The following is a 27,295-nucleotide window of genomic DNA, read 5'->3' as shown; positions in this document are numbered from 1 at the left end:
CCACGACAGCCGCGTCCGCCCCCGGCGGGCAGCGGAAGAGGCGCGGCCAACGCGGCAGCGGCCTCCGTGCGGCGGGATGGTGGCGGCAGCGCCGCGTTCCGGAGGTTGGCGGCGGCCTGAGGCCGTCCTGCTGCGGCTGTTGGCCGTGCTGCTGCTGGCGGGCGCGGCGTGCGCCGGGCAGCGCTCTAAATGGCGGCTTCCAGTGCTCATGGTGAGTGCGGGGAAGGCGGCCGGCCGGGGCGCCGCGCCAGGGGGCTCTCGGCCCCCAGCCGCTAGGCCAGCTGGCTGTGGCGGCGGTCGGAGTGCGTGTGCGTGGCGGCGGTGGTGAGAGGCCTCGTCCTCCCTGGGAGGAGGAAAGGGGGGAACGCGGCGGGGCCCCGCAGGAGGGCCTGTTGTGGGTCCCCGCTCGGGCCGCCCTCCTGCCCCGTTGCCGGGGCCCCTGTGCCGGGCTTGAGCCCCTTTTGGCGGGTCGGCGGTGGGAGCGTTGGCGTCTGTGCGGTCTGTGGGGCGGGAGGCGGTGGCCTCCCCGGCTGGGTCCCGGCCTCGGTGGGGCCTGTGTGGGGAGAGGGCGGCCGGCGCCCCCCGTGCGGCTGGGCTGGCGGCCCCCGCTCGGGCTGGGCTGGGGCCTGGCGTCGGGAAAGCTGGGCCCCTGAAAGGCTGAACCGAGAGCTGTGGGCCTCTGGGAAGGTGAAGGGATTTCCGGCACGTGTGTTGTACGGTGCATGTTTGAAGTTGTGTGGAGAAAAGCTGTTTTGCCTCACGTTAAACCTGCCTTTACCAGACTGAGGAAGGGAGAAACGTACGTTTTCTGTGAGGCTTTTGAGGTTCAGGAACAAAATTGAAGGATCACAGTGAACACTCCTGTTGATTATTGGAACAACTTTTTTTTTTTGTGTTGAATGGTCCAGACCTTCTCATCAGCAAGAAAATATTAATCACTTCAACAAAGGATGATGAAACTGATTCAGTTTTGCAGAACAAAAAGCCCTGAGCCTCTCAAACCTTCTTTAAGAGTAGGTTGAAGGGTTAGTGAAGCATGACTGGAAAATCCAGTAAGGCTGGCTCCTGATTTGGCATTTGCTTTCATTGCTGTATTAACTTAAAACTGTTGAGTGGAAGATAATGTTTACTTAGCTCCGTGACATTAATGCCACTAACGTCTCTTCATTTTTTGTGCCTTTGCAGGGGAAGAAGTTTAACTTTGGGAAGATTCTCTTCAGCAACACCACCATTTTCCTGAGATGTAAGTGGTTACCTGCTGTCTCTGCTGTTTGACTGCTTTAACTTTTGAGACTCAAAACACTGGGAAGTGTTTTAACTGCACTGGTTGCAGTGACAGCTGATCTCCTTAACGCTGGATGAAAGCCATAGCTCTGATATGGTGGGGTGCGTTAACAGCCTTGAAGCTTCCCAACTGCGATCTGTTCAAACCCTCTGTGGAGAGGGCAAGATGTGCAATGGGAGCACCACTTCATTTCAGATAGCGGGTAATCAGGTGTGGGGTGTGCTGAGCCCTACTGTGAGGTGTGCTTTCCCTATATAAGATAAGCTAAATTCCTCCAGCTGGGAGATCTTGTGCCGACTGGGACAGGGGCTATTTGTGTTGCAGGGTGACTGATGCCAGTGTGCAGGAGGCAGAGCTTTTGAGGCCCTGTTTCTTTTTAGCTGGGTGTTTCTGGGAGTGGTAAGGGAGTGTTGCTGCGCGCTATGGCAGAGCTCTCCTGAGAGCTGTTTTCTCCTTCTGATCGCAGTGTGTGAGTGTGCTACAGAGCAAACACGTTGGCAGCCTCCCCATTTGTTCTTTCTGTTCGTTGCTCTTTGCTGATCTGGCCAGGGCTATGGGTTATGTAGGTTACAGCTCAAAGGAGAGTTTCTGTGAAATACTCTCTTATCTGTGAACATGAGGACAACATTTAGATAGCAACGAGATGATGTAGGTGACTTGTGGAAGTAACTAGCTGATTTAGAAAGGCTTGAAATCTTTCCCATGCACTTTGATCACTTTAAGGGGTTGCTTCTGCCAGTTCTTACCATGGCTGGTGGGGGAAGCTGTTCGATCCCCAGCTGCTAGTTTGGTAGTTATACAGGTACAGTGCTGGTGAATGCCCTTCTGCGCTTGTGTCAAACAAGGAAAGAAAAGTCACTTTAGAGACGATTAGTGGGATCTGTGCTTTTGTCGCTTCCCAAGACTTAGTTACTGCAGTGAGCGTACTCTTTTTTTAAATGTGACAAAATAAAGGTATCATGAGAACTAGCCGATGCTTCTTGATGGAATTGCATATTTCTGTGCTCTATTATATTTAGTACTTAACTTTATTGATTTTCAGGTTTAATTTCAGATACCTGCCCTTCTTGGGACAGTGTTTCAAAGGGAGTTTGTTAAAGTGCCTCCATTAATTCCACGTGAATCTGAAATAGGAGGCTAGTATTAGAGTGGTTATTAGTGAAGGTCCATCATGTCGGAGTTAAGGTTTTCCCACTTGTCAAGTGCAGCCCAAATGTTGAGTTTCACTGCTTGCAGCGAGACAATTAAAGTGTGCGCATGCAGGATCAAAGTGTAGAAATCTGATGCTTGGGGAAAAGGGGGTGGTTTGAAAAGGCCTTTTGAGCTTTGGTAGGCTTTAGGCTTTCTTGCCTAAAGTTTAATAGAAATAGTGTACTCATACTAACATGGCATCTAAGATGTGCGTCCCTGCAGTGAAGTGTGTGGTAAGTCTAATTGTGAGGTGTACAGTTGAAATAACCAAGACAAGGAAGGAACTAGGACATGGAGAAAATAAAATTTGTTACAAGACAGGTTTGCGGCAGATTTGGCAGTAAGAATTTGATCTCCTGCCTCCTGATGTGGACTTCAACTACACTGTGCTGTCAGCCTTTAAACAGGCATTAGGCCTTAAAATTCTTTAGTGAAGACACCTGGGTTACATGGCAGTATGATTAAAAGATTTACATGAATTTAGATAACGAGTCACTGAAAGAGGAAGGAACAAAGGCTAGGAACTTATTTTCGGTTTCTCAGCCTAGATTATATTTAAATTGCATCTGATACTGGGAAGCTTTAACTTTACATGTTGTTTTTTTCTGCCTGTGTCTGTGTGGCAACTGGTCTCTCTCCTGTTGGCTGTCTGTTGTCTTTTCCATCTGTTTTGTGCTGTTTGTGTGGACAATATGACCCTTCTTGCCAAACATGATTGCCCATGGGTTGTTCATGTTTTTGGTGAGCACCTGCATCTCCTCCTCCACCTCTTCTTCCGTTTTCTTTCCCCTTCTTGATTTTTGATTTTATTTTTCTCGTGTGTGTGATGTATTGATGTCTGATGCTTTCTGCTTCTGACTGGGAAGACTGCCACTGGTGTTTAGTATTGTCAATAATGAATATATTTTTATCTACTACTTTTCTTAAGTGCTATTCTAGAAGGCATCTGGTTTCCTATCTAGCATGATGGTAGAAATTCTGCTCTCTGTAAACGATTGCAAAGACTGCATTTGAGTTGAATGTTGCACGTTTTCTTTGAAGGTTAAGGAACTTAGATTTCCATGTTGCTGAATTCAATAAATACCATGGATGCCTTTTCTGTCTTTTAGAGTACTTCCTTTTCAAAGTTTCTATAATTTTGATGTTTGCAGATATGGGTGGATCATTCTAGTCATGGCCTGTTTTAACTAGTTGATGTTACTGCTGAACATAGAGTTTCAATAATCTTATTTATTTTTAATAGGTAAAAAGGCATTTAAAAGGTATTTCTGAATTTCTCCTCTTCTTTGGTGGCACTTTTTTGAGATCAATTTTATTAGAAGAGCATTTGTCTTCTAAGAATTTGCCATCTACCTGTGTCACTGCAGTGCTTGTGTTGCCTTTGAGTTTGTTTTGCCCTCTGCAACATCTGGGGCTATGTGGAGAATGTAAGCCTTGTTTTCATGCTTACCAGAAGGTGTCATAAGGAAACTCTTATCTTTCAGTGATTGCATTCCAATATTTTTCTTTTTTTTTTCCTTTTTTTTAATCTTTGGTATTAGAGACTTGGTTGTTGAGTTTTTAGCTCTACACTTACTTGCTTTAGTAGTCATGTGGATTAAAGTGGGATTAGTCAGTTAAGACTCTGTGGCAGGGTCTTTTTTTCTAATTGCATTTTTTACCTGCAGTGGTCAATATGGAAACATTAATTAAAAGCTCTGTATGTGTAACACATTTGTGGGTGTCTAGTCTGAGATGAACGTTACCTGTGAAGATGTGGGGACTTCCTAGCCACTAGAAACATGCTGTCAACTCAGAGTTTTGCCATCTGTTGACTGGCAAAACCCAAACATAATCATCTAAATGCCTCTTCCAAGACTGAATAAGCACTGCTCGTTTTGGGTGAAGCTTACCTTCTTAATGTCAAATTCTCTTCATCGGGCTTTAGTTTCAGAATGAGATTTGAAACGCAAAAAACACACAATCTTTCCTGAGCGGGGAGGAGGGGGAAGTCCTGTGTTTCCCTTCTTATGCATGTTGTTTTCTAATAAATCAAAGCATAAAGTTGTCTTACTGCTGTTTTAGGTAGCACTGTGGCTTTGACAGAGTGCGCTAATATATAGATTGCTTGTTTGTCTTTTGGGAGTGGGGGCTGGATGTTGGCTTGCAAAATCTTACGTTTTTATTTATTTTCTTGGTGATGGTATTGGCATGTTTAAATTATCTGTGCAAATTGCCCTTAGTATTTACCTGTTCCTAGCTCGCTTTATCTGCTGTGTGTCCCATGTATCTTGGAAAGGTAAATCCTTTTGTGTATTGTAATAGCTCAGTCACTGCTGTTCTCCTCTTGGTTGGTATTTGCAGTTGCTGAAGTATCCCGGATTCTCTTTGAGAACAGAAAGTTTCCAAATGATCTTCAGCTATTTAATAGAATGTTGTAACATTACAATGCAGTTGTTTTCCACAAGCTTCTTTCTGTCACTGAACAGTAATGACTCGAGGAAAATGTTTTTCTATTGTTTTGCTTTCTGTTTTGAGTTTAAAATAAATTTAATTTTGGTAGTTTGGCACAGAATGGGAGGAAAAGCATGGCAGGTAGAGGGTATCTTACATGTTCTTAAATTTATTTATTTATTTTAGTTGAAGGGGATGAAAAAGCTTGTGATCCCTCCCAAAGTTACAACGTTACTTGGTACTTAAGATATTCTGACTGCTACAATGAAGTCTTCAACTTTGGGGTAAGAATTGTGTGGAAAAACATGGGTTATGATTTTTAGGGGTAAGCAGATCTAGGGGTGAGGGGATTGTAGAAGATGTCACTCATGTCTTCGTTGCTCTTTTGGTCTAAAAGCCACACTCTTCTATTGAAAGACAACAAATTTCTGGATCATTGGGAATTGAACACAAGGGAATTGATTCACAGCTTGCTGGAATTACTGACTTTTCTGGGTTTTGGGTAAACTTGAAGTGTTTGTCAGAATTCTTCTAAACCCAGAAGCTTAAATAAGTACGTCAGCTCTAAACTGAAGTGTGTGAGTTTATGGTAGATGAAAATATTATTTACAAAACTGCTTAATGACAGCAAATAGAAAATAAAAAGAATATTTTCATGTTTAGTCTAAATTCTGTTCTTTATGGTTGCACATTGGAAGTATTAGCAATTTATACAAAATGTTTAGTGTTTCTATCAAATGTGGTAGAACAACTGTGTTTTATACTGTGTAATATCTTTTCCATATTTACTTAAAATATTAATTATGACAGTTGCAACTACTAACGTAACACAGTACTGAGATCTTTAATATAATGTAGAGTTTGTGTAGACTGAAGTTTATGCTGGCTGCAGCACCTCCACTGCAGGAGTGATTTGTTTTTAATTGGGTATTAATTCTTATTCAAAGCCTGTATAGGGTTTTTTTTGGCCGGCCTTTGTTTTTATAGTCATGCATGGTCTTGATGGCCTTTATTCTACTAAATTCTATTCAAGAGTGTGTGCAGAGGGAAGTTACGGTGCTCTCCGCGTTTTGCAGCTGCCTGCTGAGATAAACCGTTAGATATATTGGATGCTAACCTAAGTTCTCTTCTATGTTTGGCAGGATGAACAGGCAGAGTACTATTTTGGGGCTACATCTGAAGAGCATCCGGGTTGGTCAGGATACTATGCCACGGCTTCTCTCCTCTTTCCAAATTGCTCTGAGCTCTTCAAGCCTCAGGTATGGGTAGAAACATCAGTTTGCTCTGTTCTCTCATACAATATACAGAGGAGGTGGTAGTTCCTGTTAGATGTGTTAGCATCCTGTGTAAGTATTACTGTAGGTTGGGAGGTACTTGGTTTTATCTGTGTATGGCAACGGAACTAGAATGATAGCTTCTTCATTTTGCATTACTTCTGCCTTGCTAGTCTGACTAACCATGGGGGGAAAAAACCCAACGCAAACCACTGTAAATTTCAGTGCTTCTTTTTGTTTGTGGTTCTGTGTTCTGAATTTGTTTCATTTACAGAAGGCTATGGCTAGTTGAGTAGAAGTGTGAATCTCTGGCAGCAGAGTGAAGCTACCACTAAATTTGGGTCAATAAAGGACTGGCATTTCTTGCTCAGATAATATTGATTTATCATAATGAAAATAAGAGTGTTGAGAAATGGGTTACTTAAGCACTGATAGCAGGTTAAAAATGAAAAATAAGTAGTGTGAAAATGTGTTTGAAACAAATCAAGTGGAAGAGAGAAGACAATGCAAAACAGCATAGGGAAGTAATGTGTAAACATAGACTCTATGCCAGCTGTGTATCGCCAGGCAAAGCTCTGCGATCATACTAATGACAATATCAATATAACACACTGTCTGTCTTTAATGATGTACTTCCTTAAGAATTCAAGACAAATTGTGCAGTGTTGCCTCTGTAGTCAGCCATTCCTGATTTAGACAAAGGGTTGGGGATAGAGAATACTGGGAAATGTCTCGTAACTATTGAACCTGGTGTTGGGGTTTTCTTGTTTGTTTGGGTTTTTTTTAAGAAAAACCTAAAGGTGACTTGAAAAGGGTTTTTAATAATCTGCTCGCATGCCTCTAATTATGTGAAGATATATGTGAAGATGGCTTGAAGGGTTTTTTAAAAAAATAATCTGTATGCTGCCTGCTTTTTTGTTTAATAATATAAGATGTGTCAGTGCTACTTTTACTTGGTTTATAGAAGAAATCTTGTAGATTTAGGTCTGTAATGTGAACTTAATTGAATCTTAATTGAACGTTCAGGTTGGTGAAACTGGGGTTTTAAAAGTCTAATTACTTTGAAAAGTCTACTAGAATTTTAACAAAATATATTCCTCTCAGATATTAATTTCTGAAGTTTCACAGACATTTCTCCTTTTGATTGTTCAGCTTTTTTCTTGTGGTACAGTAGTTTCACTAGACTTCAGGTCACTGTAGTTCAGGAGAGTTGGTAAAATCTGGATCTCTAGTAGGCATCCACCCATCTAGGGACTCTTTTCGCATAGACTAAGGCAGAAATCTTCAAATCCTGTTTCTGTTTGTCTAGAGTTTATCTAGTAATGGAGATATCAAAGAGATTAATATTTGGAAAATAAAATTAACTTCACTACTGTCATGTCTGTGGGTCCAGTTCTAAAAGTAGACACCTGTTGTTTGAGGGGAGGAAAAGCAACTTTAAAAATATTAATCCAAGTATTCGAGATTCCTTCCACAAATGGATAGTTGTTTGATTTAGAAAAATGAAAGCTCTCTAATATGGCTGTTCAGAGAATCCTTCCTTATAATAAAGTTTAGTGGAAGCTGTTCTGGTAAAGTCATGTTAATATGAAGTGCCTATAAATGCTATACCTTTATTATATCTTGCAGATTTTCTATAAAGAATTTGTTCATCCAGAGCCTCTCTCACCCGAGAAACAAGAGGTAAAGAGTTTTCTTTCCTTCTAATGAGTGAGTGTAAACATGAAAGAGATAATTTTGGCATATTGATTTATCTATTTTTCTGTTTCTCTTTAAGGGCTCAAAAGATAAGAAGGAGAGTGGAGGAAATCACACCATGGTGGCAGATAAAACTGTATGTATATTGAATTTAAACATGGCTTGGAGACCAATAGTCAATTTTTTAAAAATTTATATTTCTTTGTATAAAAAATTGCTAGTAGCATTTACAGGGATAGTGCAGTTCTTTTTTTTTTTTTTTTTGACACCTGGAATTTTTTTAACTTGAAACTAGGTAGCATTGTTTGGAGAAACAGAAAACAGAGTAACAGAAACAGAGTAACTGCTTCTTCTACATGTGAAATATAGAACTCATACTGTTTAGATTGACGGTATAAATGAGAAAATTGTTTTTTCATAGTAATTTAAAGTAATCATTGATATGATATGTTTTAAGTGGTGACTAATACTTAGAGATTGTGTTTGGTTTTATCTTTAACTAGTCAGTCTTTTAAAACACTGTACCTAACAAATTAAGTGACTACTTCTGATTTCCAGATTTATTAGTATTTTTATTATATATAATGTTCAAGCCTTATCCAGGGCTGATTGTCAAAATAACTTCAAATTGAATGTTGCCAACAAAGAGAAAGTATTTAACTCTTTGTGTACTTACAGTGCCATTTACGTTAAAGTTAAAATATAAATACCTGTGTGTGCAATTCTGACATAAGGAATCGATGCAGCAAGAAATGGAGATATTTTAAAGGCAAAATTGGTATATAAAAATATATCCTTTTTCTTTTAAGTTTACTGTGTTTTTTTAAATAAGTATTTTAATTTCAGTCAATATCAACATAAACTCTTTTTCTATATATATAAAATTCTGTTCGCTTTAGGTCTGGTAGTCAGGAAGTTTCTTAAGAAATGCATGCTCTTACTACTGAAATTCTTTTGGAGAGGCAGTTACAAAAAAAAGTGTTTGTGGTAGTTCTGCAGTGGTCACATGAGTGACATACATATAGATAGTTTTAGTCTTAACCTTAAAGCTCTTTGTAAATATTGCGGTTTCTGAGATAGCTAGAACTTCAGTTGTGGAATTAACACAAAATGCTGGAACTCAAAGAAATCTCTGATTTGTTTTATGGTGCAAATATTTATCTGGGCAAGCTTCCTCTCCTCTCCCTGTTCATTGGCAGGGTTTGAGTCTTCTAGGTATGAGAGCGGTTGCAGGGTCTGTAGTAGTTTCCGCAGGAAATGACTACTATGGAAATTTTTTACTTCTCAGCTACCTCTTCTGTCTTACACTATAGAAGTCAGCCTTTGCCAGGGAGCTGAGTTATATGTAGCTGTGCTGTTGCCAACAATTGATTTCAGGAGGAAAGAAGTATCTCTGTGGTGGTCCTAATGTTTCTAGACTGAAAACAAGGAATAGGACGCTTTGCTGAATTCTTTGTAGCTTTTGCAGTACCTTTGAGATGACTCTTGCAGTAAGCCAGTATTAAATTTGCAAATAAGCCCTGATCACCTCCCAGGTCTCTGAGATTCTTCTGGATTCAAACAGCTACATTGTAATTATTAGGTCTTATAAATAGATTTAAAATTTATGTATCAAATATGGACTAACAAGTTTCAGGCCTGCGAAGAGATTAAGTTTATTTTTACGTGGAAGATATCACCCATGTATGGCAAGTCTACTTCTTTCTTTTTCCTGTCTTCTTGACTATGCACTGTCTACATGTAGACATTTTATTTTCAGGCAATGAATGCTGTTATCAAAACGTGGCGAGATGGGCCGTATATATTTATTGTGCATATTGGAGTTACAACTGTGAAGGATCCTACTACCAGAGTTAAAAGAACGGTGAAAATGCCACCTTCCTCGTACCAAAGCAAGCCCTTTACAAGTAAGATAGCCGTTTATACACTACGCTAAAAGCATAGTGCCGTTTTTTTTATGTATACTAGTCTGAATGTATTCTAAGGTACATCTAATGTATACTGTATGGCTCATTTTCATAAGACACTATATTTCACTTCACATAGATGTAAATATTACCTACTACAACTCTTTTTTATAAGAACATAGGTGATTGTTAGCGTCTTGAAGATCCTAAGGCTGTTGGTCTGTCATTTGAATGATGGAAGTAAAGAAGAATCCCAAGCAGTTCAATTTTGAGGCTTGGTGTTGTGTTTCAAAAATGTCCAGACCAATGCAGTGGTTTATGTTAATAAACTCAAATCGCGTAGAATACAAAGATCACAAATGTCTCCTTGAAATTATATTGTAGTATATCTAACAGTGCATTGATAACCTATCTAAACTTCAGAGAAGTTTGAAAATCACCTTAAAAAGTTAACTTATGTGTGTTCCTGAACTCTCCTGTTACACATGGATCTCCAACACAAATTACTTTTACTTAAGGTGCTGCCATGTGTTACTTGGTAATGGAGCATGTAACGTTAATTGCATGCTTTTAGCTGAGTGTGTTATGAGTCTTAACTTTCTTGGATTAAAGTGCAAGTTAGATTTAAAAGCTATGTGAAGATTTGGAATTTCTTTATGCTTGAGTAGAAATCAGTTAAGTACTTTCTCGTGGCTTCCTCCTTTTGGTTCTTGTTCAATTTGGTTATTGGATTGTCTTTTGACAGTGACAGTAGAACTGAAGGGGCCGTATGAGTATCTCTCACTTGCAGACTATCCTCTGATGATTGTAAGTAAGCCAGCTTTTCTTTGACCTATAAAGTTGTCAGTTTGAATCTCAATTAAATACTCTACTTTCATACTTCAGGAAACACAAAGCCAGTGTCTCAGAAAAAATAATTTAGAGAGGGTGTTTTTTGGTTTTGGGTTTTTGGGTTGTTTTTTTTTTTCGTTCTAAATACCAGATAGGGAAAACAGACATAGATTTCAGATGTTTGCATGTACCACTAGTGTTGTCCTCTGGATTGTTCGACTTGATGCCTCTGAGCAGTTTTACTGATGCTGTTTTTTCCTCCTTAGCTTGTATCTTAGAAAATTTGCTATTCTATGAGGTTGGCTTTTTTTTTACAGCTACCCTCTCATTTGTCACTGCTTGCTTCGTTCTTTTACAGCTTAATCTTCCTTCCTCTACTAGCTGTTTTACATCCCATGAGGAGATCCTAAATACTTCCTAACAGTGAAAGCATAACTGAACATCAAAGAACTAACTCCCTTTTTATTCAAAGGAGTCATGGACTTGGTTGCTAGTTGCTTCTGTCCAGGAGGCTAATAAAATAACTTCAATATTTATGTAATGTAGTCAGACTTTAGCTGGGGATCAATAACAGGTAAGGTCTCTAGCCTGACTGTGTTGGCAAGAGTGGCCTGTAAATAGGAGGGCGTGACAGAAGTAAAAAGCTTCCATCAGCTTTGTTTACATGTAATTCACTAGTGTGAATAGCCCCATGTGTCAGGTCCAGAAAAAGATCTCTGTCTAAATGTTTCTGTAATGGAGCATCTGAACATGAACTAGTATGCCTAAGTCCTTATCACTTGAACTGCATGTGTTAGATGTGGAAAATCTATAAGGACCAGTAAGCTGTTGTCCTAAAGGAAGGTGTTTTCAGTTTGTGAAAGCTTTGATGGATTGTGCAGCTAATTTCAATACTTTCTTGGTTTAAAAAAAATAAAAATATCTACCTCCTGACTTGTTCTTGTATGGTGCTGTTATTTAAAAAACTCAGCACTAAGTAGCACTGTCAAGCTTACTGTTCGCTGCAGGAGATGTATACCTTGAAATTTCTTCTGAAGCAAGTAATGCTGGACTGAAAAAAAATAAGATCACAGAGTGGTAATATTTAAATTAATATCTGGGTTTCTCTTTCAGTTTCAGGTTCTTGGCTGACCTAAAGCTTGGTCAAAAACTAAGTTTGGAAATTAACTTTTGAGAGTAGTTGTCAAATGATTTGAACAGAGGGATTACAACCATCAATTGCTTATCTCTGTTCTATGGAATGATGTGTAAAGGTGACTTGTAAGCTTATTTGCAGAGTAATGTAAATGTACAATGAAGTTAGTAATAGAATAATATGTGAGAAGGGGCAGAGTTTCTAGTAGTTAATGTTTTGCCTAAGCTGTTATCTGAATTTCAGAAAGCTAGTAGTGCTTGATATCTTCCTTAGAAAAACTGCCTTTGAATAAATTGGCAGACTGCCCTTCAAGAGAGAAATTACTCAGAAATTCAATTACTCTGATTCCTTTTGTTGGCAGTGAGAAATTAGACTGTCACTGTAAAAGAATCTAGATAAGACAAATGAAGCACTGCTTGTTTCTAGTCTCTTTTGTATATAAAAACTTCAAAAGTTGCTATACTTGGGGAGAAAATAGAGCTGTCTTACAGCTGTTGAATGGAAACAAGGAAATTAATTTTTCTGGGTCTCAGGTTCCTATTTCTTCTTTTTGCGTAATAGTTTTTCATGGTGATGTGTATTGTGTACGTGTTCTTCGGGGTTCTATGGCTTGCCTGGTCAGCCTGTTACTGGCGGGATCTCCTGAGGATCCAGTTCTGGATTGGCGCAGTTATCTTCCTGGGAATGCTCGAGAAAGCAGTTTTCTATGCAGAGTTCCAGAATATCCGCTACACAGGGGAATCCGGTAGGTAGCAATTGCAGCTTGCATTTTAATTGATGGAGCATAGTACTAATGGCTTATGCTAAATTGGGGTGACAGATGCATATGAAGTGTATGATTGCTTGAGGATTGTTTCAAAACACAGAACAGGGAACCAGAGTTTCTGCATCATTTTATATGTTATAAATGTGATGATCTGTGCTCTTCCAAAGCTAAAGTGCTGTTGATTGACTCCTGAGTGTAGCATCTTAGGGACGTAAAATGCTAGATTCTGGAGAGTATTCACTGTAGTGCTGGCTTGAGGCCAGCTAACACTTCCCAAGTGTAGCTTGTAATTAATTTCTGACAATTGATATTGGCCTTGGAAAGAGACTTTGAAACTCCTTGTCCAACATGACAGCATTGCAGATGACTTCTGGTATTCAGCCCATAGCCTGATAATCCATCTTAAGCTATTCTCTCCACGTAAAACTTTGAGAGTCTGGTTTTGAATTCTTTAGGAGGGATGCATACAAATGAAACTCTGCAAGTAAAACTTCATTATGACTTTGTTAATTGGCCACACCCATTGTACAGAAGGTTTTGTTGGTTGACTTGTTTGGAAGATCATCCAGGCAGATCTTATAGATAGATCATTTACTCTCCACTTTCTATTGATGTAAAATTTTTCAGTAGCTTTTTTTTTTATGCTAAGTGAGCTATCTTTTCTGAAGGGTTACTCCAGATGTAGATAACAAAGAGATCATACGCTTTAACCTACTTTCTGAAAATAATGATGTCTGCTCTCATACTACAGTTGCATGCAGTAGTTAATGAAACAGAAATTGTATTTTAATAACCTAGCTTCCTTCTCTTTACTTTTGGTAGTTCAAGGAGCAGTAATACTGGCAGAACTGCTTTCCGCTGTGAAGCGCTCATTGGCTCGAACTCTGGTGATCATAGTCAGCTTGGGATATGGGATAGTCAAGTGAGTAATTCTGTTACAGGTCTGTTGTGTTCTATTAAAGGCTTTTCACAGTTGTTTTTTGATAACTTAAGGCAGTATTTATCTCCCTGTACTTTGCTACTTAAAAGATAGGTGCTTTAGTTAAGTGCTGTAAAGGTCTAGACTTCTTCACTGGTCAACAGAGACATACAGTTCCGTATGATGATTAGTCTTCTTCCCACCTCTTTCCATGTACCGCTGTTGGGTAGGTTTCTGAGTCACTGTTGAGATTCTCCACTGACTGGAATAGGAGCTTTACATGCCTTTCTTCAGGGCTAGAAATGGGGGAAGTCAAGAATCGATGATAGGGAAGGGGATCTGCTTCTGCTGCCAAGACTGATGCTCATCTGTCTGTCCCTAGCTGTATTCAATGGTAAAACAACATGCTGTGTGGTAGTGGAAGCTTCTAGTAAGTGCAGGTGTGCTGGGGGAACTGGTGAAGAAGAGGTGGGCTGAGACTTCTTGAAATGGTCATAAAAAACTAAACAGGTTAACTCGGAAACAGGACTGTTACCAATCTCTTCCTTAGTCACATTATACCATAGGACAAAATGAATAGCAAGCTTCCAGCACCATAATAAAATTATTTCTGTATCTAGAAGTAGCTTGTTATGAGGACCTTTTATTTACATGCTTCAGCCTTATGTTACACTCAAGTTGACGTGACTTCACATTTTTTCCCCCTCTTAATCTAAATTTCACTTTGTTTTCCTACAGGCCTCGCCTCGGAGTTACTCTTCACAAAGTAGTTATGGCTGGAGCCCTTTATCTATTATTTTCTGGCATGGAAGGTGTTCTTAGAGTCACAGGGGTCAGTAATAACTGCTTAAATTTTCTGATATGACACAGATGCCACTGTCTTTAGTTACTTATATGCTAAGGGAGAATCCCAGGGCTATGCTGAAAGAAGGAAACAGACATAATGAAGTGGTTAAACTCTGAGACTGGATTACTGATGGTTATTTTAAGTTTGATGTCTTCTCTATTTATCAGGATGTAATTCTGTGTATTTGGAAATAATTCTAATAGTTTTCTGACTAGTCAGGTTTCAGATACTATATTCTGCCTGGACCCTTGTGTCTAATACTTCGGATTAATTAGGGCTAATTGCAATCACAAATGTACAGCCAGGATCACCTGGCCATGAGTCTAAAAAAAACCCAAAACAAACAAAAAACCAAACAAAAAACCAAAACTGACCAACCAAAACAAAAAAAACCCACCACCACCAAAAAAAACACAAACAAAACAAACCTGCACCAGCACTCCAAGTTTGGAGGCTGTAGCTGGGGAAGTGCATGTGAGTGGTGATGCTGCTTCTTGCTTCATTAAGATGTGGATCTCAGGATGTAGATTTCTGTTGTTCTGTTTTTGATATTTTGGGATAAGGTATTTAACATGTCATATATTTGGTACTTTTTCAGTTTTTCTATGACACTGTGGCTCTGATAGCAAACTTGGCCCTGTCCATGATTGATGCCTGTATTATTTTGTGGATATCCTTTCATAACTGCAGAATGTTACAAGCTTATTCACAGCTTATTATTTCTGTCTCATACTTAAAAGGAATAAAAGGTGATTTGCTTGTTTCAGTTGGGACTTTGATAGATTTTGATGTACGCGCAAAGGCAATTTTTGCCACTTTCAGTCAAACTCATGGTTGCCAGTGGAGTGTTCAGTTTATCCATGGATAGTGTAAAAGATTTAATTACTAGATCTGTTACAAGCTGACTGCTAGTCTTCTGTAATGGAAGTGGCCAGAGCACATTGTTGCAGCAATCACCTCAGCAGAGGCTCCTTTTAATGGTGCTAGATTGACTTAATCTGGAAAACTATTTCTCCCCTTGCTGGTGGAGAACTGACGATGTGGTATTGTCAGTTCCCCTTCAATCATTGGACTAAACTCTTGGTTCAGACCCTCTGCTTCTGTAGTAAAACTCAGAAGCATTGTGGTGGAGTATTTGTGGTTTCTCATAAAATAGCCTGACCCTCCTCACTTCTTCTGTACCTTGTTTCCTTTTTCATTTTGTTCTTATTGGCTCTCTCTTTGTCTCTAGGCCCAGAATGATCTTGCCTCCTTGGCTTTTATTCCCCTGGCTTTCCTAGATACTGCCCTGTGCTGGTGGATATCCTTCACTATTTTGCTTGGTGGGGTGTGTTTTCTTTCACATTTGTTGTTTTGTGAGTCTTTTTGGCTGAACTTTTTTTGTTTTTAAATCAGCTTCAAGTATATGTTCTGTCTACTTCTGGTAAAGTTAATAGAACCTCTGTAATTGAGTGTTCAGGTAAGCTTCTGCTACAGCCAGTGCAAGGAAAACTAGCTACCCAATAGATATCTGTGTTAGAGCAGCTCCTGAACATAGACTGTCTGTTATCAGTCTTTGATTGTTGAAGTATGAAATTAATTTGTTCACTGTGTAGCACTATAACAGTTCCATAGTTGTAGCCTTTGGAGGACATACTCAGTTTGTGTTTTGGGAGAAGGTTCCTTGGCAACATCAAACCTAAAATTCTTTCTGTAAAATTTGAACTTATCTTGAAGTAGTTAGGTGACAAAATGGGGCAGTGTTAACTTTTTTGTGTTTTGGCATATTACATCCAAACAACCATAACCTTGTGTGACTTTAGCAACTGCTGTCAAATGCTGAACTCAAAGCCAAGTATAGCAAAATCCCTGTAAAGTGTTTTTAGCAAAAGTCAATCACAAAACTGTTTAAAACATGAATAGTTTGCTGCCCAGCCATGACAGCTTCAGTTCTCTCCTACCATGATGTGTCTCCTAAGCACTTGTTTTGTCACTATGGAAATAAAATTGTAGGCAAAAGGGTGAAGACGTGTGTGCACTGTCTAATTAGATTTTAACTCACTTCTAGACTTCATTTTCTATTTATCAAATGTACATCTGATACTTTTCTGGAGGAATAGGCCCTAGTCCAAAATAGATGCTTGGATACCATGTTTGTGTGACGAGAGTTCTAGGTTTAGATGACTAAATAATATGAAAGGGATGGATCCTGCTCTTTGTCACGTTTGCTATAGGATGAACTTTTCTTCTGTTGAGTCTGGTCTGCCCTTTTGGAGGGCTAAGTGTGTGGGTGGGAGAGCTGTTGATCATAAGACTGGTGTCCTTCTAAGTCTGTGACCAGCTTGTCCCTTCAGAGGCTTTCCTTGACTTTTTATACATATTCATCAGCTTAACTCAAACAATGAAACTGCTAAAACTTCGAAGGAATGTTGTGAAACTCTCTTTGTATCGGCACTTCACCAACACACTTATCTTGGCAGTAGCAGGTAAGCAGAAAATTACATTAATCAAATATGAGCACTTGCCATTTCCATGTAGGGCTTGAATTCATCACTAAAGCAAATTGAGTTGGTGACCTTTCTGTAAATGCAATCAAAACACTTGGTATTTCTAACACTTCACCCATTTCTAATAGTGGACTGATGACAAGTTATGTTGATACTTCAGAGTCAGTGGGTTATTAGTCCTGATGTTAACGAGATCAGTAGTTCTGTTCAGCTCTCATGGAGCACTTTTGTCCCTCTTAAAGCTGCTGGGGGGCAAAAGATTATTATCCTATACTGTTAACTTCACAGGTGTAGTTTTTGCCAAAATCACAGTATCACTGTGTAATATGGGATTTTTAAGATGTCTGAAGACCAGAGCGATTCTTGGAAAAGCAGTATCCTTAGTATTGTAACATAATGCCTTCTGTGTCCTGGAAGAATACAAATTCAGATTCTCTTTCCGTTTGTAGTAGTGATGAACTGAACTTCGTGACTAAATCTGTTGGTGCTTCCAGGTGCTTAGCTCCTCATCTATTTGGAAATGCTATACATACAATGAGCAGAAAACTTCTAAGCACAGTACTTTTTTTTTATTTCAACAAAAAGGCACATTCCTTTCAATCGAGAGCTCTGATTAAATTCCTTGCAGCATCTGGTTCTTAGTTAGCATAGAACACCTTAGTAGAGGGAAGTCTCGTCTTCTAAAACTGATGAGCGTTGGAACTCTTACAGGTCAAGATCTGAATGCTTAGGCATTCAGTCAGATCAGATGGCTCATTTACTTCAAGGTAGGCTTTGTTTGTCAACTGATAATGAAACCATGGTTTGGAGACTAGATGGAAGTAACATAAGAATAGTGAATAGGGATGAGGAGTTTGGCTAAATACTTCATACTTGATTTATGCCTTGTGTCTCTGAAGAATCAAGAACAAAATATACTGGTTTGTGCCTAACCTATTGTATAAGGTTGCTGCAATAAATCAATCTCTTGTTTTCCAAAACTAATAAATTGGATTCCAGAAATTCACTATTTAGGTCTTTCCCCTTTGTTTGGGAAACACAGTTCTATACAGTAGTATGTTTGGATTATCATATTTTGTAGTACTAAGCAGCTTGTTTGTTTTAATCTTGCAGCATCTATTGTATTTATCATCTGGACCACCATGAAGTTCAGGCTGGTGGACTGTCAGTCGGTGAGTTTATACTGAATGCTTTCTGCAATTGCTGCCTCTTAGTAAGTTTACACTTGACAGTGTAAGAAGTGAGACTGGGCATTCTGGAACAGATTTTTCTGTGGATGATGTCTAGAGTAATATGCCACATGGTAAAATTCTTAGTGTTGTGGGAAACAAGCCTCTTTGTCAGATGCCTGTGGTTCACCTTTGGAAACAGCTGAGGACGTGGAGTCTCTTTATTCACAACGTTTTCTATTTGTGCTGCTGTTCTCCTCGACAGGACTGGCAGGAGCTATGGGTGGATGATGCCATCTGGCGTTTATTGTTTTCAATGATCCTTTTTGTCATCATGATTCTATGGAGACCATCTGCTAACAACCAAAGGTTCATCTATTCTTACCTCTTTCTAAACACTTGTTTTTTGGGAATGCTTGTTTATCCGAAGAAGTACTGGTGGGTGATTCTTGGTTGCTGTATACTGATCCATAAGGGTACTAAGCAGTGTGTGCAGGGGCTTCAGGAAAAGTAAGTGTAGGAAGTCACCTAGATAAAATTCAGTCTGTTCCTGGTGGTGAACTTACTTAAAAAGAAGTGACTTAAACTTTTGATTATGTAGCTTAGCATCGGTGTTAAAAACAATGAACTACACAGAAGAATCAAGTCATGTGAATGTCAGGGTAATGAATCGCTTGAGTGGCAAGAAGTACTATTCTAATATAGCTTTCATTCTTGCCGTCCTAAAGGTTTGCTTTCTCACCACTGTCTGAAGAGGAGGAGGATGATGAGCAGAAAGAGCCAATGTTAAAGGAAAGCTTTGGTAAGGGAGAAACTCTTTCCCCCACCTAATTTCAGTGTTAAAGAGACATTTCTGTGGAGGGAGGTCTCTTGTTCTCTGACAAAAAGTTCATTACTGCTGTAAAAGTGGAGTCAATGCCTCCCTGTTGCCATTGATTTATGCAGTTGTAGAGCAAACATTGGCTTTATGGCTAGTGTTCACATTTCCTGTTTAATTCTGGGATTTTTAGATGACACTGAATACAGTGCTACTGTTGTGGCTGCTTTACGTGTCCACTGGACTTTGTTTTATTAAATAAGTCATAGGTTTGGATCCAGTTATGATGATGGATATCTGAGAGTCTCTCGGATGTTGTTGCTAGGCAGTGATTTAGTTTGCAGTTCTTTTTTAAAATCCAGTTCAAGGATTTTCATTTATTATCTGTTCTGTGAACACTGCAGTCGTCTTCATTTTCTATATTAGGGCCTGCTACAGGAATATGGAGTTGTAAACATATGGATGAATATGTTTACATATTAATGAAATTTCATATGAATGAGTCGTGCCCTATAACTCTAGGTTGCATCTTTCTCTCCAGTTACTCCCCTCCTACTGTAAAACCCTCTCAGTTCCCTGCCTCCTGTCTCCCTACGATGTCTATTGTCCTTCTAACACTATTGTTTTTAAGTTGTGTAAAACATAGTGTGACATACCCAGTGCTGCTGTCTGTCCACAGATCAATTCTGCTGGGATATATCAGTGCTGTTTCACTTGTTTAGGAGTGGAGGGGGAGTGTGTAATCCCTTAGGTGCATTTGCCAAATCAGCTCTGTCTGGCTCTCTGCCAGGCTGGGAGATGCATGCTGCTTTTCAGCTCCTAAGTCAACCAAGTGGCTGGTCAGCAGGTAAAATAAACTTTTGGCGTTGCATGTGTCTCAATGGTTGAGGTTGGAAGGGACCTCTGGTGATCATCCTGTCCAAACACCCTGCTGGAGGAGGGTCACCTAGAACAAGTTGCCCAGGACCATGTCTAGATGGCCTTTGAGTACAAGGATGGAGATTCCACAGCCCCTCTGGGCAACTGTGTCTGATTTCTACACTGCTTATGTCTGGCTTAAAGTAAAGGACTAGAAATTTATATTTCCTAGCTAAAATTGCAAAATTCAGGAAAAACTAGGCACTCCACCTGTCAAAAATACAAAGGGAAAGCATTGTCTTAATGAGTAACTTGTCTGTCTTACTCTGCCTCTTTGCATTTGTTGAAATATTCTGAATGAACACTCAACACTTTCACTTACAGCCTATGATTATAGTTGAGTTATCCCAATCTTTTTTCCTTCTTTTTTTTTCAGAGGGAATGAAAATGAGAAGTACGAAGCAAGAACCAAATGGAAACGTAAAAGCAAACAAAACTGTGAGTATGCCTTCCCTACCTCGAAGGATATAGATCCATATCTCTCGTTTGGTTGCTCCCCAGTAGTAGCTCACAAATGCAAAGTGTTCAGCCTATAAATGTGAGTGTCCTGGTTTGCTTCAGAACGGGAGCGAGTCAAAGTATCATGTTTATGATACTTCTGAAAAGAAAGAAAATACAGGTTTTCATCTAACTTCCTGTAAGCGCAATGGAAGCTTTAGAATTCAGTCTATTCTTCAGGAATGTTTGCACAATTGAGTATAGATAGAACTGTATAATACTATATTCTGATAATGAATAATACCTTGTTTTAACAAATTTGTCAGGCTGAGCCATATTTTAAATTAATTGCCCTGCTAATTTTGAGATTTGTGATTCATTACTTGAACGGAATGATGTGCATATTGTTACGTAGCTGCCTAAATAGTTTTAAGTGTAACACTTTTAATATAGCTGCATTTTTTTATGTGGCTTATAAGCAGAGGTGGTTTCACATTCAGCTAGGAAGTAGAAAATATGTATCAGAATCTCTTAATGGAATTCATGCATAAATTTAAAATTGGAAAGAACCTGTAGGAATTAATAATAGCAGTAATATTTTTGTCATTAACATTGTTCTTCTGAAAGGTTGGTTGCAACTGTATACTACTTAGCTGAGGTTAACATGAAAATCAAACTTCTGTTTTAGCAACTGGGGGGGATGACAAAGGGTCAGTTCTCCAACTTCAAAATAAGCGTGCTTGTGTTGTGAATTAGTGTGTTGATCAGATAGAAATGAGAAATTCTGACAATACAGTTTAACTTATCTTTGCAAAACCTAGCTTTTGTGCTTTTTATAATAATTTTTCATATATAACACATCTAAAGATAATGTTCTTTTTGTGGGAGACTGAAGTAGATTATGTAAATAACAAAAGTGTCCTGAGGGCCTGCTTTCCCTGGTCACTATTAGACTATTACAGAGTTGACAGTATGTGGGGTTTTGGTTTTTTATTTTCCTTGGAATGTGTTTTCTGTAATCCATAAATCAAGTTGAAGGTGGGTTTTTTGTTGTTTTTTTTTCTGTGTTTTTTTTATATATTTTTTTTTTACTGACGCTATAGATACATTGGTTTTTGTCAAGTAGGCTGAGAAGGAAAAGGCTTGCATGTGACAGCATGTTGGGAAAACTGACTTCTGTTCCATTTAATTTCTATACGTGTAGCAGGAGGATGACCTGAAGTGGGTAGAGGAGAATGTTCCTTCGTCAGTGACAGACGTGTGAGTATTTTTATAGTCACAATAAGAGCAGGTTCCTTGGACACAGGAACACAAATATATTAGAATGCCGTGTAACTTGTATGCTGCACTTAGATGAGCAGATACTGAGTTAAGCCTGGAATTGGCCTCTGACTTCTTGGCATGCTTCCACTTGGCTTTCTGCAGTCTGTCAGACTTACAGGTCATGCCACTTGAGCACATGCTGAGTTAAGAAACACCGTCTTGGACTGTGAAACCACAGACCGACTTGTTTGCACTTAGCTGAAGTTAAAAATAAATAAATAAATCCAGAAAACAATGAACAAACAAACCCTGTTTGTCAGTATAGTGCTCTGAAAAGTCCTTTGAGTATCTTGCCCAATGTAAACCACTGAATAATATAATTTAGTTCTCTAATTAATTTGGATGTCTGTTGAGTCATTTTTATACTTCTGGCAATATAGTCAGCTATGTAGGCAGTCCATATTCTGCTTTTAATAACTTCTATGTCATAAGAATGTCAGTGTCTGTGCCTACATTTTTCATAGCAAATCAGAAGTTCACAGGTTAATTATGTTCACAAATCTGAACAGGTAGTTTTGTCAGAGGCTCTGGATTTAAGTACAAAACTCTGCTTGAAGATAAAGACGAGAAATCAAGTGAAGCTTCAAGAGGATGAAAAAGTGCACTTTCTCAATTGAATTTGTTTTTCCCAGTTCTAGCACTTATTTTTTTGAAGAACGGTAGGATTCCTTAAGAAAACAAGGGCTAGACTGGTATAAGCTAGGAAAGGGCACTTTGAGGTAGTCTGCTGCAGGGCTTTCTGTTCTTGAAAGTATGATCAGGGTTGTGAAGAGACGAGATCCCAATAGATGGGAGGTCTATGGTAGCTGAAAAGGCTATGGTACCAATGTAACTTGCTTGATTTCTGGGATGTGTTTTTAAATAGCTTCAGTGTAGTTCAGCACTGTTCCTGTGTGAATGATGCAGCTTAATTCATGGCAACTTGGAAATTGTTCCGTTGGTAATGAGAAGCTTAGAAAAACATTTTAAAACTGGGAAGGTCATTGAGGATACTCCTTGGGCTCTTCCTCTTTTGTGTGTCTTTCTCTAATTTCTGTCTGTTCAAGTGAAAGGTCTGTCTTCATTATTGCTCTCCTGCGCCCTAAAAAGATTAAGGTGTAACATAAGACTGAATAGTATGCTCCCAATAGTGCTCTAATCCTCTTAACCAATTCTTTTTTTTTTTTTCTTTTTCCCCCCACTGCAGTGCTCTTCCAGCTCTTCTGGATTCAGATGAGGTCAGTAAACAAATCTTCAGTTCAAATTAGTCTTCTGACATGCCAAAGGAGTCATGAGTCAGTTGTTAAGGACATGGCTTATTAGAACTGGACTTGCTGATCTTGCCAGTGAAGCAGTACAATACTACAAGGGGGGGAAGGATGGTGGGGACAACCATGATACAACTTCTTAGAATACAAATGTGCATTCTAAATGTGTATTCTAAAAAGTGGTATTTTTGCTGTGTGAGTTAGACTCCTGACTGAAAAAGCGTAAGAGTGTGCTTTTGTTGTGATTGTGCAAAGCATACCACCTTATTTCTGAATAATGTGAACCTTTTGGGGGAAATGACAACATTGGGTGTTTTATTTTCCAGGAAAGAATGATTACACACTTTGAAAGGTCCAAAATGGAATGAAGGAGTAGCTTTTGGCTATTGGAAGTGGAGACGCCTCTTTTAAAATTGCTTGGTGGAGCAAGTGCATCCTGCTGGTTCGTTTCTTGATCTCAGCCTTGGAAGTTTGATGCTTTATTGTCATGAGGGTGTCTTGCCGTGGAAGAAGTTCACAAGGACATTATAAACCTTTTTGAAATTTGAATTTACAAAGTTGCTGCAAGTTTGGATTTTTAAGCAATTTAAATGTGTACTATTCCAGCACCTTCTGTAACTTTTCAAATATTTAATCTGTGAAACTAAAATTCCTAATGTCTGCTTGAGGAGTTTATATTTCAATGTTACAATTGACGCTTAGAGGTGAACTGCCTGTACCTTTTTGGGGGGAGGATGGGGACAGATAGAAATAAGCACTGAAGAAACAACAGACCCATTTTCTGGTAGATAATGGCTTACTGCTGTTTTATGTCATGTGTCCAATGTGAATGAGAAGTTTTTAGAGAGAAGCTCCTGTTAATGAAGAAAATTAAGATGCCAGAAAGGAAATATTTGGAAAAGTTACAGTGATATGAGTTTTTAACAAAAATCAAGTGCAATTTTATTCATAACACTGTGTAAGAAAGATTTTTCTATTTTAAATGCCATTGACATATAGGTAACAGCTGCACAGAGCTAACACTTGCTGTTTGTGGCACATCTCATTGCCGGCAATGTGGTGGATGCCTGGAAAAATGATTTGCCCCTACCTTCCATGATTTAATTTAAAAAAAACAAACACACACCACCACCAAAACTAAACATCACCAAACCCACTCCTGCAGTGCTCCACAAGTGCTTGACTGTTCATGTTAAGCAGATATTAATTAGACGTTTCAGCAGAGCTTTTCTCCCTGCACATGTAACATCTCCCACCGAGAAGTCAGCACTCTTCTACGTGAAGATGGCATTGCTTTCTAGAGGGTGCAAGCACTGCTTACCTTACTTGAAAGAGGCTTTTATGGGATTCCACAGTGCTGGGATAGTTCTGTTCCCAGTGTCTGTTTAGAATGGCCTCCCTTTTAAGTGATTTGATGATGGGCTTTCCTGTCCCTATTGGTCCCTGTGGCCAAGAAGTACTCTAAGATCACTGTGTTTCAGTCAAAGTTGCAGATTTCTATTCTATATAATTGCTTTTTGTTTCTCCTTTGAAAAAGAGCTTTTGGATGGTGTTCTGTTTTTATTCTATTCTATGCTTGGCTGTAGAAGCTTCACTTGCAATAACTTACACATGGAAACCCTTTGTGGACTGTATGACAAAAGCTCTAATTTGGGTTCATAACCTTTACGACTGATAATTACCAGGCAAGCTGCAGCACAGCTGGACTTCCAGGGGGCTGATGTGGCTGCTGCTGGAATGGCACGGGGAGTCAGCTTTTCTGGTTCTTCACTCGTAGCGATGTCAGCAGAAATGAACATGTGCCTGTACTTCATTCATTCCACTGTAAGGTCCGGTAGCTTAGCTCTAGTTCATCTTTATCAGCAATTTATGCTGAAACATGGCACTTTACAGTAGCGGAGGCACAAGTGCATAGTATCTTCTGCTAGCTGTGCCGTGGGGGCAGCAAACCCTCTGCGGATGGGCAGAGATAAAAAGCTGTGGCTATAACACCTCAGTCTGCCTCTGCAAGAGTTGCTGGATCTCTTCTGCCATCCCCTTTAGGCCACAGATAGAATCTTTAATTAGAAAACACTTCTAATTTGCTGTGCTTAATTGATACAGAAGAAAAAAAAACGTTACCTCCATGTCCTTTTGGGGAGAGGAAATTTTGTGAAATAAAGCTACACAAAACTCGCTATTTAATTTTTGTTGTTGTTTTTTTTTTTTTTAAGTCCTATTGTTTTGGGTTGTTTGGGTTTTTTTGAGACAAATAGGGAAAAATGTTCTCTACTGGAAGCACAAAAGAAGTTTGTATGTACTATTTAATAAAAGCTAGGCAAAGAGTAGAAAGGCTTACATTGTGTCCTTCCACTTTCATATTACCTGGTCTCTCACATGAGAAAGTGTTAACGTCTTCACAAAGCTCCCTTACTTCTCTTTAACTCTTTATTGCGTGATATTTTGTAATGCAGTTATTCCTAATAGCTCTTTCTTTTCTTGTTAAGCTTGACAATAGAGCGGAAGTCTGTCATTTGTAAAGCTAATGTAGGTAGGGCAAATTGTAGATTTCTAAACAAAAGTCAAAGATCTAAACAGTTGCCCTAATTGCATTCATAGTTTAAAGGTTAAAATACATGTAGTAGCAGTGTGGTGCTTTCAGCCTACAACTGCAGTGGTCTTGGGCAGTCCTCTCTGCCTTCTGCCCCTCCATCCCTCTAGTAACTTCCATCAGTATTTGAAGTTGGCCTCAATTCCTCAGGGAGCTTGTTGCTCCCTTAGTTAGCTGTTCACTCGTTTTTCTGCTCGTTTGGCAGAGTTTCTGTATTGTTGGAAGGTAGCTGGTGCGTGCTGTGACTTCCCTGTTTGCAGTCTTAAGGACAACTTGTATCGGAGCCCAGTTCCTACCGTACCATGCGGGCTGTGGCATATGCACAACTACTGCCGCGACTGCGATTGCAGAAGAGGTGGCTAAAAGCAGTAGATGAGATGTGGGTGAGGAGGTTGTATGCAAGGGAGTTGCAGCAACGTGGCCTCTCCCCTGACAGCGTGGTTGGTCAGATGTGCTGGTTCCGCTAAGGAGATTTTTGCCTCTCCTAAGTCCTGGTTTTGCTCCTAAAGACATGTGGGCTCCATGACTTGCCAGGAAGGCTTTGTCCACAAGCTAGCTTGCTAGAATGCATGAAACCAGAAATCCTGCAGGATTGTTATCTTTAGTTATGTAAACAGGCAGGACTTAATTCAAATTTATACCTGTTCTTTCAAAACGGGTGTTGTAATTTTGAGACAAACCATGCAGACCACTCTGAAGACGTGGTGAGCAGGAGGGAGGAAATACGCCTACTCTTAGGTCTGAGTTCTGCATAAGTTTTTAGTGACTTGAACGGTGTGTAGAAGCTGAACTTTCTTTAGGAAATTTGGCGACAGACATCAAATATCTTCAACAAGCTGTTCCTAATTGAGATGATACTCTACTTGCAGAAAAAATAAAGATCTGCCAGGAATTCAAATATAGAGGGAGTTTTTTAAACTTCTTGTGCCTGATTAGTTCTGTGTGTATTTGTTTGTTTATTTGTGAGAAGTAGCTGTGATACTACTGATGTGATTGTAGCATGTGCATGCCATGGAGAAAACTGGAAATGAAGTAATATCACAGAAGATGATGTTGACCAGCTTTTCATTAGGGTGACAAAATGTTCCTGCTAGGCGCTCTGAAGGAGGGACTGAGGAGTAAGAGATCACATGGCATGGTAAAGCAATGCAACAGGCCTGATAGGCACCGAGTGAGTCAGGATCACAAGACCTCGGGTAGGACGGGGGTGTTTGTCTTACTCTGCAGATGGAGGGGTGTGAGAGTTTGTGGGGTTTTTTTTTACCCTTCTGATCACTTTATATGGCATTTCATATTTTAAGCGAAAGGAAAAGTATGCAACTTCATAAAACCTGAGGAAGCCAATGCCTGGCACATAATTTGTGTGCTGGTAAAAATGGATCACAGCCATTTGCATGTGAGGTCACTATTACCCGGTGTTATTGAAACTTATGTTTCCTTTCACTAAACGGGTGCTATGTCCCTCTTCATTTTGTAGGAATCCTACGTCAAGGAGACCGGATACATGCCTGAGCCGTAACTCCTTTGGCAAGCTGCAGTTGTGCTGTCTGTGAAGGGCATGTCATTTAGCACGGTTTCGGGCTTTAGCAAGGTTTCGTTCCAGAGCAGGAAAGAAGTTGGATACAAGAGCACCATGCTCGTTCTCCCGTTCCTGTGCTTGGCTCTCGCAGCACAGAGCATCCTCAGTCCCTGTTTTTCAAAACAGGGGTCTCTTCGTGGAGATGCTCAGAGAACTTGGCAGCATGTGCTTCTTTAGTTGGTTTAATTACCTTAGCTTCTAGGTCAGTGGTGGCCAATGTTGTGCCTCTGCACGGCCAAAGTAAATGCAACCACAGCCTATTCTGGAAGGAACAAGGTAACAAGTAAAGATTTCCTCCAGGAGATTTAACTTCACTGGCCAAGTTCATAGGAGGAGTTCATTAAAGTAAAATTTAGGACGTCCAAAAATAGACATTTACTTGCAAGAGATGTTTTGCTGTTTCTGTCTCGTTTCCTTAGGTTACAGGGGTGAATTTTTGTCT

The 27,295-nt window shown here is 39.6% G+C and overlaps 1 protein-coding gene across 4 annotated transcripts; it reads left to right on the top strand.

Annotated features, from left to right (window-relative positions):
• Nucleotides 1-7: 7 nt before the first annotated feature.
• On the top strand, nt 8-25,019 carry TMEM87A (transmembrane protein 87A). 4 transcript variants are annotated; one of them, XM_074584674.1, is made up of 20 exons: nt 8-211; nt 1,186-1,243; nt 5,096-5,193; nt 6,052-6,168; nt 7,813-7,866; nt 7,961-8,017; nt 9,641-9,788; nt 10,534-10,595; nt 12,316-12,499; nt 13,343-13,442; nt 14,178-14,271; nt 15,518-15,586; nt 16,643-16,751; nt 17,886-17,944; nt 18,207-18,310; nt 18,670-18,743; nt 20,053-20,114; nt 21,319-21,374; nt 22,624-22,654; nt 23,011-25,019. In XM_074584674.1, exons 1-20 carry the CDS (start codon nt 77-79, stop codon nt 23,050-23,052), a joined length of 1,713 nt encoding a protein of 570 aa, XP_074440775.1. In that variant the 5' UTR covers nt 8-76; the 3' UTR covers nt 23,053-25,019. The 4 variants fall into 4 exon arrangements, with proteins under 4 accessions (XP_074440775.1, XP_074440776.1, XP_074440772.1 ...); XM_074584675.1 differs by having other exon boundaries at nt 15,518-15,590; nt 16,647-16,751; XM_074584671.1 differs by lacking the exon at nt 15,518-15,586 and adding an exon at nt 14,885-14,956.
• Nucleotides 25,020-27,295: the final 2,276 nt, after the last annotated feature.

Source organism: Larus michahellis, chromosome 4, assembly GCF_964199755.1.
Source record: "Larus michahellis chromosome 4, bLarMic1.1, whole genome shotgun sequence".
NCBI lineage: Eukaryota > Metazoa > Chordata > Aves > Charadriiformes > Laridae > Larus > Larus michahellis.
Note: the sequence above shows the minus strand (reverse complement) of the source record. Positions and strands in the feature narration are given on the sequence as shown.

What these genes read in the sequence shown, in the direction of transcription:
- TMEM87A (XM_074584671.1), top strand. Translation starts at nt 77, where the DNA reads ATGGTGGCGGCAGCGCCGCGTTCCGGAGGTTGGCGGCGGCCTGAGGCC. An exon ending in GGCGGCTTCCAGTGCTCATG is followed by an intron (nt 212 to 1,185) that starts GTGAGTGCGGGG and finishes GTGCCTTTGCAG; the next exon opens with GGGAAGAAGTTTAACTTTGG. An exon ending in CCTTCGTCAGTGACAGACGT is followed by an intron (nt 21,375 to 22,623) that starts GTGAGTATTTTT and finishes CCCCCACTGCAG; the next exon opens with TGCTCTTCCAGCTCTTCTGG.